The sequence below is a fragment of the Rhynchophorus ferrugineus genome, unplaced genomic scaffold (assembly GCF_030347505.1).
Source record: "Rhynchophorus ferrugineus isolate W39M unplaced genomic scaffold, kcgeb_rfMv2 rfM12, whole genome shotgun sequence".
In the NCBI taxonomy this organism is placed as follows: domain Eukaryota; kingdom Metazoa; phylum Arthropoda; class Insecta; order Coleoptera; family Curculionidae; genus Rhynchophorus; species Rhynchophorus ferrugineus.
The window spans coordinates 3,760,154-3,772,336 of record NW_027472591.1 but is presented as its reverse complement, the minus strand read 5'-3'; the positions used below and the strand labels follow the sequence as shown (position 1 = coordinate 3,772,336).

Here is a 12,183-nt window from a genome sequence, read left to right as displayed (position 1 = left end):
TGCTCCTGCTCCGTAGGTGCATTTCTTGGCAATTCTACCAACAGTTGTTCCAGGCAAGGTCCAGCCTGTTTCTGATGTATTTATTGCTGAGAGCAATCACCTGGTCGTCCGCGAATGCCTGAATTCTCATTCCGCAGTCCCCTATTTCCGATTCAGAGACTTTGCGGAACCAGCTGTTCATGCCCAGCAGCCATAGCGTTGGTCCTAAGCTCGACACTTGCGGACATCCCTTGTCAATTTCCATTGCCACCTGGTTGGTGATGATATTGTTTCCCGTCAAGAAGCTGGCTATTGATCTTGCCATTTTCTTATTTATTCTGCTTCTTCGCAGTTCTTCCAATATTTCTACCTGGGTTGCTCTGTGGAAAGCGCTTCGGAGGTCCAGCGTCACAATTAGAACGTGTTTCCCTTGTTCTTTTTCGGGTGTTGATCCATTTCAGTAGATCACTCACGGCTTGTACGGTTGACCTGTTTTTTCTGAAGCCGTACTGCCTTGAGTCGTGTAGCTCCATTTTCTCCGCCATTGCCTGTAGTCTCTGATTAAGTACTTTGTCTAGTACTTTTCCTAGCGTTGGTAGAAAGCTGATGGGTCGTTCGCCTCCGTCGCTTTTCTTTAACCAGCACAGTTTGGCCGTTTTCCATATCTTAGGAAAGTATCCCGCGTTGTAACAGTTCCTGTATAGCGTCAGGAACTCGTGTTTTCTCGAGATCCAGACATTCTTCAGGAGCTCGTTTGGTATGCGGTTTTCCCCTTCTGCCTTTCGTATTCTCATGTTCTCTATGACCGATTCGATTTCTCCTTCGGTTATTTCTTCCTCGCCAGTCTCCGTACCCGGCCATTCCTCGCTCATGACTTCGCGAGTTCGCTCTGTTTCCTCCAGGTCCATTGCTGGGTGGTATTTCTCCACTCTTTGTTTTTCGGCTGCTTCTCTTGCCTACAATGTTGCGTCTTTAGGCGTTGCTACCACTTCGCCTCTTCTTATGCCCATTCTTCTGATGGCTTCCCAAATACCGTCCCACGAGTTTGTTTCTATCAGGTTGTTAATCGCCTGACTGTCGTGCTCGGTTTTCTTTTCTCGTATTATTTTCCGAAACTCTCTCTTCCGTTCGTTGTACTCATTCACTATTTGTTGATTGTCCGTGCTTCTTCTTATTCTCCTCTTCAGTGCAGTTACTGCTCGTTTATGTTCCGCACACTGCCCGTCCCACCATTGCATTGCCAATTTTTACCATGATGGTTTTTCATTTTACCAGTCTTCCTGCTGCCTATATGGCTTTTTGAAGACTGGCCGCCTGCTCCTCAATCACTTCGTGTGTTACTGCTTTGCCGATATTGGTCTCTATTTCTTCCAGTTTCACCCTGACCAGATCCCAATCGGTGCTGGCGAAATCCCATCTTGCCCTTTTTCTTGGGTTGGTGTTCCCATTTCCGCTCGCCACTCGATATTCGATATATCTGTGTTCGCTTAGTGTTTCCTCGTCACCTTTGATTTTCCATTCTTCCACGTGTATTCTCCTACTCCACGTGAGGTCCATGTGCCCTGTGCCCCTATTACAATCGAAGCTGGGCACCGCGTAGTCTCCTTCTGCGAGCTCTAGGCCGTGGCTGATTGCCCAGTCTAGAAGTTCTTCACCTCTTGGAGAGCTTCTAGAGCTTCCCCACAACGCGTGTTTTGCGTTGAAGTCCCCGGCGACTATCCATTTGCCTCGGTATCTGTTTATTCCGACGGTGAGTTCGTCTTAACTTTTCAGTGCCCTCTCGCCTGGTTCCTCGTAGACGTTTGTGATCAAGACGTCCTCTATTGCGATTGTTGTCACCTTTTTTGTTGACAACTCCTCTATCAGTAGGGACTGGATTTCTTCTCTGGTCCAGATTTGGGTTTTGCTTCCCGTCATCTTTCTCATGAGTTTCCCATGCCTGTGTCCTCGGCGTTGGTTCCTGGATTAGTACTACCTCCAATCCATCTCTATTAGTATATTGAAATACACATAGGTATGTGAATTAATTTACTTAGAACTGGTATATTTGGTGACTGCTTTGGTACCTTCGCTAACGGCATGCTTAGAAAATTCATCGGGTAACAATAACCTAACGGCGGTTTGGAATTCTCTGCTCGTGACCTGGTCGATCTTTTATTGTAATGGCGAGGCGCGACACTTCGGCGGCTATCCTTTCGAATATATAGTCTACGAAAGAATTTATGATCGACATGGCCTTGGTGGAGATACCCATATCGGGAAGAACCTGCTTTAAAACTTTGTATATGTAAATCGCATAGCTTTCCTTCCTCACACGCTTCTTTTTCTTATCGCTCTTAGAGATATTTTTCTGGGCTTTTCCAGCTTTCTTGGCCTTACCTTACCGTTTGTCTTCGGTGGCATTTCGAAATAAAAATCCCGACGTCTCACGTACCTCAAAGAGTACTTAACTAAAAAAATGCCTTTAATTCTAGAACTTATAATAACCGAAGGAACACTTCTAAGCCCCGCCCAGAGCCCAAGTTAGAGTCTGATTGGTCGCGTATGATATATCGAGTTTGGCTGGCGAACAAAATTCCAGGCCGATCTGTTTACGATACGGAATTACAGCATTAATGCTGTGAATTGTACTTAAATTATTATTATAGATAAAACTATGATGATTGTAATGATTATAAGGTTATACTTAAATCCTAATAGAGCTTCAATTTTTTAAATATTGACAAATTTGAGGTTCTGAAAAGAACCGTTGTTTAATTTTTGTAAAATTAATTTTGAGTGTCACGTTTCACGTTAGTTCGCGAATAAACTATGCGGCTTAACCTCCAAACCCGTATAATGTACGCCCTTGGCGTTTCAAGGTGTATACTACAACCATTGCGGTAACGGTTTTCCTTTTGGCGTGTTCGGTATATGTAACGGTATCTCTGATGACGTCTTCCAAAGACACTTTTTTAATACCCCTGGTCTCTTCGTAAATCAGGCCAGATATCCGTTTTACGCCGCCTCGTCTAGCCAATCTTCTGATGGCGGGCTTCGTAATACCTCGGATATTATAACGAAGTACTTTACGATGCCGCTTGGCTCCTCCTTTTCCCAAACTTTTACCACCTTTACCTCCGCCGGTCATATTTTATCGAACCTAACACAAAAAAAAATTAAATGATCTCGAATAAGTAGCGTGCCCACAACACGAGTGCTACGGACAACTGTTGTCGATTTCTTTCAATCAGCCCGGTTTTGTAGACTTGGGATTGAGTTCCGCCCACTAGCACAAAACGGACCAATCAGACTAGATAACACGTTATAAAAAGGACTCTCTGATTTTATGACCAAATCAGTTCGAAAGAGGTCGCCGTCGTTTGCGTTTGATACTTATTTTCATTATCTCTAATTTAAAAATATGGCTCGTACCAAGCAAACTGCGCGAAGATCAACAGGAGGTAAAGCTCCTAGGAAACAAGCGGCCAGGAAAAGCGCTCCAGCTATCGGTGGCGTTAAAAAACCACATCGCTACCGACCCGTGACGGTCGCTTTGCGGGAGATTCGTCGTTATTAAAAGAGCACCGAATTATTGATTAGGAAATTACCTTTCCAACGATTGGTTCCCGAAATCGCTCAAGACTTCAAGACCGATTTACGTTTTCAAAATTTGGCGGTGATGGCTTTACAAGAGGCCAGCGAAGCTTATTTAGTCAGTCTTTTTGAGGGTACTAATTAATCTGCGATACATGCAAAGCGAGTAACCATCATGTCCAAGGATATTCAGCTAGCGAGACGTATAGAGGCGAACGTGCCTAAACTTTATTTTCTATCATTTATAATACACTAATTATATTCGTATTTTGCAACAGAAAAAAAAAGGTTCTTTTCAGACCACCTAAATTTAATTAAAGAAAAAGAAGATATTTCAATTAATATTCTTTTATCCATATTTAAATAAACACTTCACTAAAAGTGTTACAGATTTTTATCTCAGAATTATATTCGACTACATGTTAGTAATTAATAACAGTCGGTGTCGTTATACGCATTGTTTTTAAAAACTAAAGAAGAAATAATGTAGTGACTAATAACCAAAGAATAACAATATACTGCTGATAACAAAATTTGTATTTCAATATTGGATACTACAATATACTGGAATTTTTTAAAGATTTTTTTTTTATTTATCTAAATTGTGGCTCTGAAAAGAACCGTTTTCTCCTTTATGATAATCAAGGCTTATGGTTTACTTAGAACTGGTATATTTGGTGACGGCTTTGGTACCTTCACTAACGGCGTGCTTAGCCAATTCACCGGGCAGCAATAATCGGACGGCAGTTTGGATTTCTCTGCTTGTGATTGTAGATCTTTTATTGTAAGGAGCGAGACAGGACGCTTCGGCGGCTATCCTTTCGAATATATCGTTCATAATAATCGAAATAATTCATGATCGACATGGCCTTGTTGGAGATACCCGTATCGGGATGAACTTGCTTTAAAATTTTGTAAATGTAGAACGCGTAGCTTTCCTTCCTCTTGCGTTTCTTTTTCTTATCACTTTTGGAGATATTTTTCTGAGCCTTACCGGCCTTTTTGGCCGTTTTACCTCTTGTTTTCGGAGGCATTTGGAAATAAATATTACGATATTAAATGATCCACGAAAAGTAATAGACTAAAATAAATTTCAGAAAACCCTAGAATTTATAATCTCCTTAAATATACTCCTAAGCCCCGCCTATTATCTGAGTTAGCCTCTGATTGGTCGCGTATAATATATCGAGTTTGGCTGGCGAACAAAATTCCAGACCGATCTGTAAGAAATTTCCAGTACCGTTTTTGATTTAAAGGTGAGCAGTATCTAACAACGATCGAGATTAACATGTCCGGACGTGGTAAGCGCGGAAAAGTGAAGGGAAAGGCGAAGTCTCGTTTCAATCGTGCGGGATTACAATTTCCTGTCCGTCGTATTTATCGACGTCCAACATTCTGATATGATTTCTTAATTTTCTTATAAAAACGTTCTAATCACGATTCGTTTGACAAAGTTACGTACGTGCGTATGTTTCACTTTCGCGTATTTTAACTGTCTGACGGCCGCTCTCATTTAATGCGTACCCTATATGATATGAGCCGATCGCAGGACTGAACGGTCGAGCGCGAACGACATTCCATATTCCGGCTTCGTCGAAACGTTCATCGAGCTTGGAACCGTTTACTTATTTCTCATTTTATATACATAAATCCTTTAGAATGTCATACGATTTATATTCGAGGCGTTAAAAGATAAAACGTAGTAGAAGTAGCAACCTTTGCCAATAAATTCTACGTTGACTATCGTCTTAAAAGCAAGCACAAAATCAAGCGTTGCTCCCGATTCCGTCGAAACTACCAATTTTCATTCGAGTTATAGACTTTCGGTTATAACTATGAAAATATGTCTTTTCAAATCTAAGTCTCCCGATATATCGTCTTTTGATATAAATGCAATTCCGTACAGATTTAATGCTATTATTGGAGAAACGTGACATATTATTTCTAATTGATGCGGTACAGATTGTTCGTTGTCCAAAACGAATCTATATCGAAACGTACCGTTGGCGAATTAACTCGAAGGAAACAATAACATGAAAATTAACCGATCCTATACTAATATACTTCTTTTTAACGGTTTCTTAATACCATCCGAACTTTGGGTTACAATCCAACGTATCGAGTGAGCAACGATATAGAGACTTCTATGAAAATATCGTGTCCAACCCTTCTCTATCGGTACAATGCTCATATATATTATAGTATACTCTGCTTCTTTAGTTGAAATCTGTTTTCATAAATAGTTATCTCTTTAAAACTATCAATTTTTATTACATCAATAAATACATAGAACGCGTAGGTAATACGTAGGCAGAGCGTTTATCTCCGTACATACGTGCATAAAACTACCGTCCCCTCTTTGAAATCTTAAAGATTCTCCAAGCTCTTCGACGCGAAGTTTATCTCGGAGTATTTCCTCTCTAAAGGAAAACTATATTAAAGCTTCAACGAAGATTCGGTATTCGATTGTTCACTATCATTTACATTTAATATGAAATCTTATCGTCTATTATAATGCAGTATATTTGTTACTTTGCAAGTAAATCTTGGAATAATGGAGCAAATATTTTATAAAATTTAACATCATCTTAGTCCATATTCGAATAATAAATTTCTTTTTTTAATTGTAGTAAAATTGTGGCTCTGAAAAGGACCGTTGTTTTCTTTAGTTGAATAGATACGTTGTTCTGTTTTAATTGGTCAGTATATATAATACTTTATTTAACCGCAAAATCCATATAGAGTTCGTCCTTGGCGTTTGAGGGCGTATACTACATCCATTGCGATAACGGTTTTCCTTCTGGCGTGTTCGGTATATGTAACGGCATCTCTGATGACGTTTTCCAAAAACACTTTTAAAACACCTCTGGTCTCTTCGTAAATCAGACCAGATATACGTTTTACGCCGCCTCGTCTAGCCAATCTTCTGATGGCGGGTTTCGTAATACCTTGGTTATTATCAGGAAGCACTTTACGATGCCGCCTAGCGCCTCCTTTTCCCAAACCTTTACCTCTGCCCGTCATGATTTATTCAATTTAGTATTAAAAAAAATCAAATTTATAATCGAATTTTACGGCGTACACCTGGAATACTACAGATAACTATTTAATTTTCAAACCTTACCGTGGGTTTTGTTGAGTTCGAATCGGGTCCCGCCCACAGATGGTAGCCGGACCAATCAGAATATCTTCAGACATTATAAAAAGGGAGATTTCTTTGACACCTTCGATCAGTTTCATAAAGTCTGTTGGCGGTTGCTGTTATAATTCTTCCTACACGTTTGAAGTCAGACCCGTTTAGACGATGGCTCGTACCAAGCAAACTGCTCGAAAATCAACCGGAGGTAAGGCTCCCGGAAAACAATTGGCTACTAAAGCAGCCAGGAATAGCGCTCCCGGTACCGGTGATGTTAAAAAATCGCATCGTTACAGACCCGGTACGGTCGCTCTAAGAGAAATCCGACGCTATCAGAAGAGTACCGAATTATCGATTAGGAAATTGCCTTTCCAACGATTGGTTCGCGAAATCGCTCAGGATTTCAAGACCGATTTGCGGTTCCAAAGTTCGGCAGTGATGGCTTTGCAAGAAGCTAGCGAGGCCTATTTGGTGGGTCTCTTTGAAGACACCAATTTGTGTGCGATCCATGCTAAACGAGTAACCTGTATCATGCCTAAGGACATTCAATTAGCCAGACGTATTAGAGGCGAACGTGCCTAAATGCTATGGCTGTCATATATTAAAGTCGTTTTCTGTATTTATATAAAAAACGGTTCTTTTAAGAACCACCAACTTCTGTTAGAAAAAGGAGATTAATATTTTTTCTGTATATATAACGCTTTAGTTATGATATTTGTGAATTGAATTTAGTACATTATTCTCACAAATATATTGTGAATATTGAGAAATCCTTAGTAAATAAGGTGTGAACACCTGCTGGATTGACTTGAAGTTTATATCACGATAAGAAAGTAGTATCACATATACTGTTATTATGCTACCGTAAAGGAACGAATATATAAAATAAATTATTTTTTCTGGGTATTTTAACATTTTTATGAACGATTACTATATTTTAATTTACTTGACATCGTATGTATCCTTTCTTCTTAACAGTAGTTTATTTTTTTTTTCTTCTTTAAACATTTTGGGGCTCTGAAAAGAGCCGTTTTCCCCCCTTCATATTATTATGATCATCAGAACTGGTATATTTAGTGATAGCTTTGGTACCTTCACTAACGGCGTGCTTAGCCAATTCACCGGGTAGCAATAACCTAACGGCGGTTTGGATTTCTCTGCTCGTGATGGTCGATTTTTTATTGTAATGGGCGAGGCGCGACGTTTCGACGGCTATCCTTTTGAATATATCGTGCACGAAAGAATTCATAATCGACATGGCCTTGCTGGATATAGCCGTATCGGGATGAACCTGCTTTAAAACTTTGTATATGTAAATCGCATAGCTTTCCTTCCTTATGCGCTTCTTTTTCTTGTCGGTCTTAGAGATATTTTTCTGGACTTTTCCGGCTTTCTTGGCCGCCTTACCGCTTGTCTTTGGTGGCATTTCGAAATAAAAATCAGGACGTCCCACGTACCTCAAAGAATACTTAACTAAAAAAATGCCTTTTATTCTAGAAATTATAACATTTCAAGGAACACTTCTAAGCCCCGCCCACATCCCGAGTTAGAGTCTGGTTGGTCGCGTATAATATATCGAGTTTCGCTGGCGAACAAAATTCGAGGCTGATCTGTAAAAAATTTCCAGTATCGATTTTGATTTAAAGGTGAGCGGTACCTAACAACGATCGAGATTAACATATCCGGACGTGGTAAAGGTGGAAAAGTGAAGGGAAGGGCCATGGAATCGTTCCAATCGCGCAGGATTACAATTTTCTGTCGGTCGTATTCACCGACTTCTAAGGAAAGGAAATTACCCCGAACGCGAAGGGGCTGGTGCTCCCGTAATGGAATATTTGGCGGCCGAAGTTCTCGAGTTGGCAGGAAACGCCGCTAGAGACAACAAGAAAACAAGGATTATCCCTAGGCATTTACAATTGGCCATCAGAAATGACGAAGAACTGAACAAACTCCTCTCCGGTGTTACCATAGCCCAGGGCGGCGTTCTACCAAACATCCAGGCCGTATTGTTACCGAAAAAAGCAGATAGTAAAACCAAATAAGTTACATGAGCCTTAGGGCTTTTGTGTCGTACAAAATCCTTTTAACTATCGGTCATTTTCAGGACCACCAAGATAATAAAACAAAAAAAGAAATTTAATATTAAAACTCATATTATAACTTGCTTTTACTAATTATTTAAAATACCCTAATAAACAGTTTAAGTATTTTAAAGATTGTTTTATGGGTGTGAAAGATTTTTCTAGCGGTTCTCCTTTAGTAAAATCAACCGTATTATGACATCGCGCCTTGTATATAATATATGTAATTAAAGATGAATTAGTGGGTCGGTCGATTAAGTAAGTATAGAGTTTTGGAATCCAAACCCTCAAATAATTAGGACCAAACGGCCATCATCGATATATCTTCTGTTAATCTCTCGATATTACCCGTTTTATATTGGCCACGTTTACGATACGGAATTACAGCATTAATGCTGTGAATTGTACTTAAATTATTATTATAGATAAAACTATGATGATTGTAAAGATTATAAGGTTATACTTAAATCCTAATAGAGCTTCAATTTTTTAAATATTGACAAATTTGAGGTTCTGAAAAGAACCGTTGTTTAATTTTTGTAAAATTAATTTTGAGTGTCACGTTTCACGTTAGTTCGCGAATAAACTATGCGGCTTAACCTCCAAACCCGTATAATGTACGTCCTTGGCGTTTCAAGGTGTATACTACAACCATTGCGGTAACGGTTTTCCTTTTGGCGTGTTCGGTATCTCTGATGACGTCTTCCAAAGACACTTTTATAACACCCCTGGTCTCTTCGTAAATCAGACCAGATATACGTTTTACGCCGCCTCGTCTAGCCAATCTTCTGATGGCGGGCTTCGTAATACCTTGGATATTATAACGAAGCACTTTACGATGCCGCTTGGCTCCTCCTTTTCCCAAAATTTTACCACCTTTACCTCCGCCGGTCATATTTTATCGAACCTAACACAAAAAAAAATTAAATGATCTCGAATAAGTAGCGCGCCCACAACACGAGTGCTACGGACAACTGTTGTCGATTTCTTTCAATCAGCCCGGTTTTGTAGACTTGGGATTGAGTTCCGCCCACTAGCACAAAACGGACCAATCAGATTAGATAACACGTTATAAAAAGGACTCTGATTTTATGACCAAATCAGTTCGAAAGAGGTCGCCGTCGTTTGCGTTTGATACTTATTCTCATTATCTCTAATTTAAAAATATGGCTCGTACCAAGCAAACTGCGCGAATATCAACAGGAGGTAAAGCTCCTAGGAAACAAGCGGCCAGGAAAAGCGCTCCAGCTATCGGTGGCGTTAAAAAACCACATCGCTACCGACCCGTGACGGTCGCTTTGCGGGAGATTCGTCGTTATTAAAAGAGCACCGAATTATTGATTAGGAAATTACCTTTCCAACGATTGGTTCCCGAAATCGCTCAAGACTTCAAGACCGATTTACGTTTTCAAAATTTGGCGGTGATGGCTTTACAAGAGGCCAGCGAAGCTTATTTAGTCAGTCTTTTTGAGGGTACTAATTAATCTGCGATACATGCAAAGCGAGTAACCATCATGTCCAAGGATATTCAGCTAGCGAGACGTATAGAGGCGAACGTGCCTAAACTTTATTTTCTATCATTTATAATACACTAATTATATTCGTATTTTGCAACAGAAAAAAAAAGGTTCTTTTCAGACCACCTAAATTTAATTAAAGAAAAAGAAGATATTTCAATTAATATTCTTTTATCCATATTTAAATAAACACTTCACTAAAAGTGTTACAGATTTTTATCTCAGAATTATATTCAACTACATGTTAGTAATTAATAACAGTCGGTGTCGTTATACGCATTGTTTTTAAAAACTAAAGAAGAAATAATGTAGTGACTAATAACCAAAGAATAACAATATACTGCTGATAACAAAATTTGTATTTCAATATTGGATACTACAATATACTGGAATTTTTTAAAGATTATTTCTTTTTTTATTTATCTAAATTGGGGCTCTGAAAAGAACCGTTTTCTCCTTTATGATTTTCAAGGCTTATGGTTTACTTAGAACTGGTATATTTAGTGACGGCTTTGGTACCTTCACTAACGGCGTGCTTAGCCAATTCACCGGGCAGCAATAATCGGACGGCAGTTTGGATCTCTCTGCTTGTGATTTTAGATCTTTTATTGTAAGGAGCGCGACGGGACGCTTCGGCGGCTATACTTTCGAATATATCGTTCATAATAATCGAAATAATTCATGATCGACATGGCCTTGTTGGAGATACCCGTATCGGGATGAACTTGCTTTAAAATTTTGTAAATGTAGATCGCGTAGCTTTCCTTCCTCTTGCGTTTCTTTTTCTTATCACTTTTGGAGATATTTTTCTGAGCCTTACCGGCCTTTTTGGCCGCTTTACCTCTTGTTTTCGGAGGCATTTGGAAATAAATATTACGATATTAAATGATCCACGAAAAGTAATAGACTAAAATAAATTTCAGGAAACCCTAGAATTTATAATCTCCTTAAATACACTCCTAAGCCCCGCCTATTATCTGAGTTAGCCTCTCATTGGTCGCGTACGAGATCATACGTTCGGCTTACGAATAAAATTCGTTGCTAGTATGTTGGCGGTTTTAATACCCATTTTAATTCTAAGGGGAGCGAGTTCTAGAAGCAATCGATAGTGAAATGTCCTGACGTGGTAAAGGCGGAAAAGTGAAGGGAAAGGCGAAGCCTCGTTCTAACCGAGCGGGATTAATATTCCCTGTCGATCGTATTCACAGACTTTTAAGGAAAGGAAATTATGCCGAACGCGCAGCGGCCGGTGCTCTCGTCTACTTAGCTGCCGTAATGGAATATCTGGCAGCCGAGGTTCTCGAATTAGCAGGTAACCCCGCTACAGATAACAAGAAAACCAGGATTATCCCTAGGCATTTGCAAATGGCCATCAGAAACGACGAAGAACTGAACAAACTCCTATCCGGTGTTAGTATAGCCCTGGGCGGTGTTCTGCCAAATATCTGTATTGTTACCTAAAAAGACAGATAGCAAAACTAACTAAAACGAATGTAACCTATTTCATCATCAAATATCGGTCCTTTTCAAGACCATCAAAAGAGTTGAAAAAGAGAATAATATTCTTATTTACCTTTTATTTAAAATAGAGGCTACACTTAATCGAACACTTCTGTCGGAATCAGGAGAGAAGGAATGTTACACTTTTATTTTTCGTTTTAGGGTTTGGCAGGGATCCATGTGAAAATATCGGCCCTTTGGTAAAAGGTCTTGTTCTTCGAAATCACAGGATCGGAGCAAAATATATATAAAATATATGGGAGTAATTAGCAGGAAGAAACGCTTTCCTAAATAACTGTTCCCTTTAATGTATGTCGAGATTTCGGTTCTGATCCCCTTCCTGGGTACGAGGTGTTTAGGCCTGATACCCGTTCTATCTCGTTATTCCGCTCTT

The 12,183-nt window shown here is 39.6% G+C and overlaps 4 protein-coding genes and 6 pseudogenes across 4 annotated transcripts; 4 read left to right on the top strand and 6 right to left on the bottom strand.

The window, feature by feature from the left end:
* Positions 1-2,007: 2,007 nt before the first annotated feature.
* LOC143205610 (histone H2B-like) lies at positions 2,008-2,382 on the bottom strand (annotated as a pseudogene).
* A 383-nt stretch (positions 2,383-2,765) lies between these two features.
* Positions 2,766-3,109, bottom strand: LOC143205463 (histone H4-like). Its single transcript, XM_076418643.1, has one exon. The coding sequence runs from the start codon at positions 3,107-3,109 to the stop codon at positions 2,798-2,800; it is 312 nt and encodes a 103-aa protein (XP_076274758.1). The 3' UTR covers positions 2,766-2,797.
* Positions 3,110-3,382: 273 nt separating this feature from the next.
* On the top strand, positions 3,383-3,811 carry LOC143205443 (histone H3-like; annotated as a pseudogene).
* Positions 3,812-4,020: 209 nt separating this feature from the next.
* On the bottom strand, positions 4,021-4,589 carry LOC143205493 (histone H2B-like; annotated as a pseudogene).
* Positions 4,590-6,276: 1,687 nt separating this feature from the next.
* LOC143205469 (histone H4-like) lies at positions 6,277-9,734 on the bottom strand. Its single transcript, XM_076418648.1, has 2 exons — positions 9,646-9,734; positions 6,277-6,566 (listed from the first exon to the last, which is right to left on the bottom strand). The coding sequence occupies exons 1-2, from the start codon at positions 9,665-9,667 to the stop codon at positions 6,277-6,279; spliced, it is 312 nt and encodes a 103-aa protein (XP_076274763.1). The 5' UTR covers positions 9,668-9,734.
* On the top strand, positions 6,766-7,273 carry LOC143205503 (histone H3-like). The gene has a single exon (XM_076418671.1). The coding sequence runs from the start codon at positions 6,860-6,862 to the stop codon at positions 7,271-7,273; it is 414 nt and encodes a 137-aa protein (XP_076274786.1). The 5' UTR covers positions 6,766-6,859.
* Positions 7,692-8,126, bottom strand: LOC143205551 (histone H2B-like). Its single transcript, XM_076418706.1, has one exon. The coding sequence runs from the start codon at positions 8,115-8,117 to the stop codon at positions 7,692-7,694; it is 426 nt and encodes a 141-aa protein (XP_076274821.1). The 5' UTR covers positions 8,118-8,126.
* Positions 9,735-9,938: 204 nt separating the features above from the next.
* On the top strand, positions 9,939-10,367 carry LOC143205442 (histone H3-like; annotated as a pseudogene).
* Positions 10,368-10,763: 396 nt separating this feature from the next.
* Positions 10,764-11,167, bottom strand: LOC143205511 (histone H2B-like; annotated as a pseudogene).
* A 235-nt stretch (positions 11,168-11,402) lies between these two features.
* LOC143205441 (histone H2A-like) lies at positions 11,403-11,775 on the top strand (annotated as a pseudogene).
* The last annotated feature ends 408 nt before the right edge of the window (positions 11,776-12,183 follow it).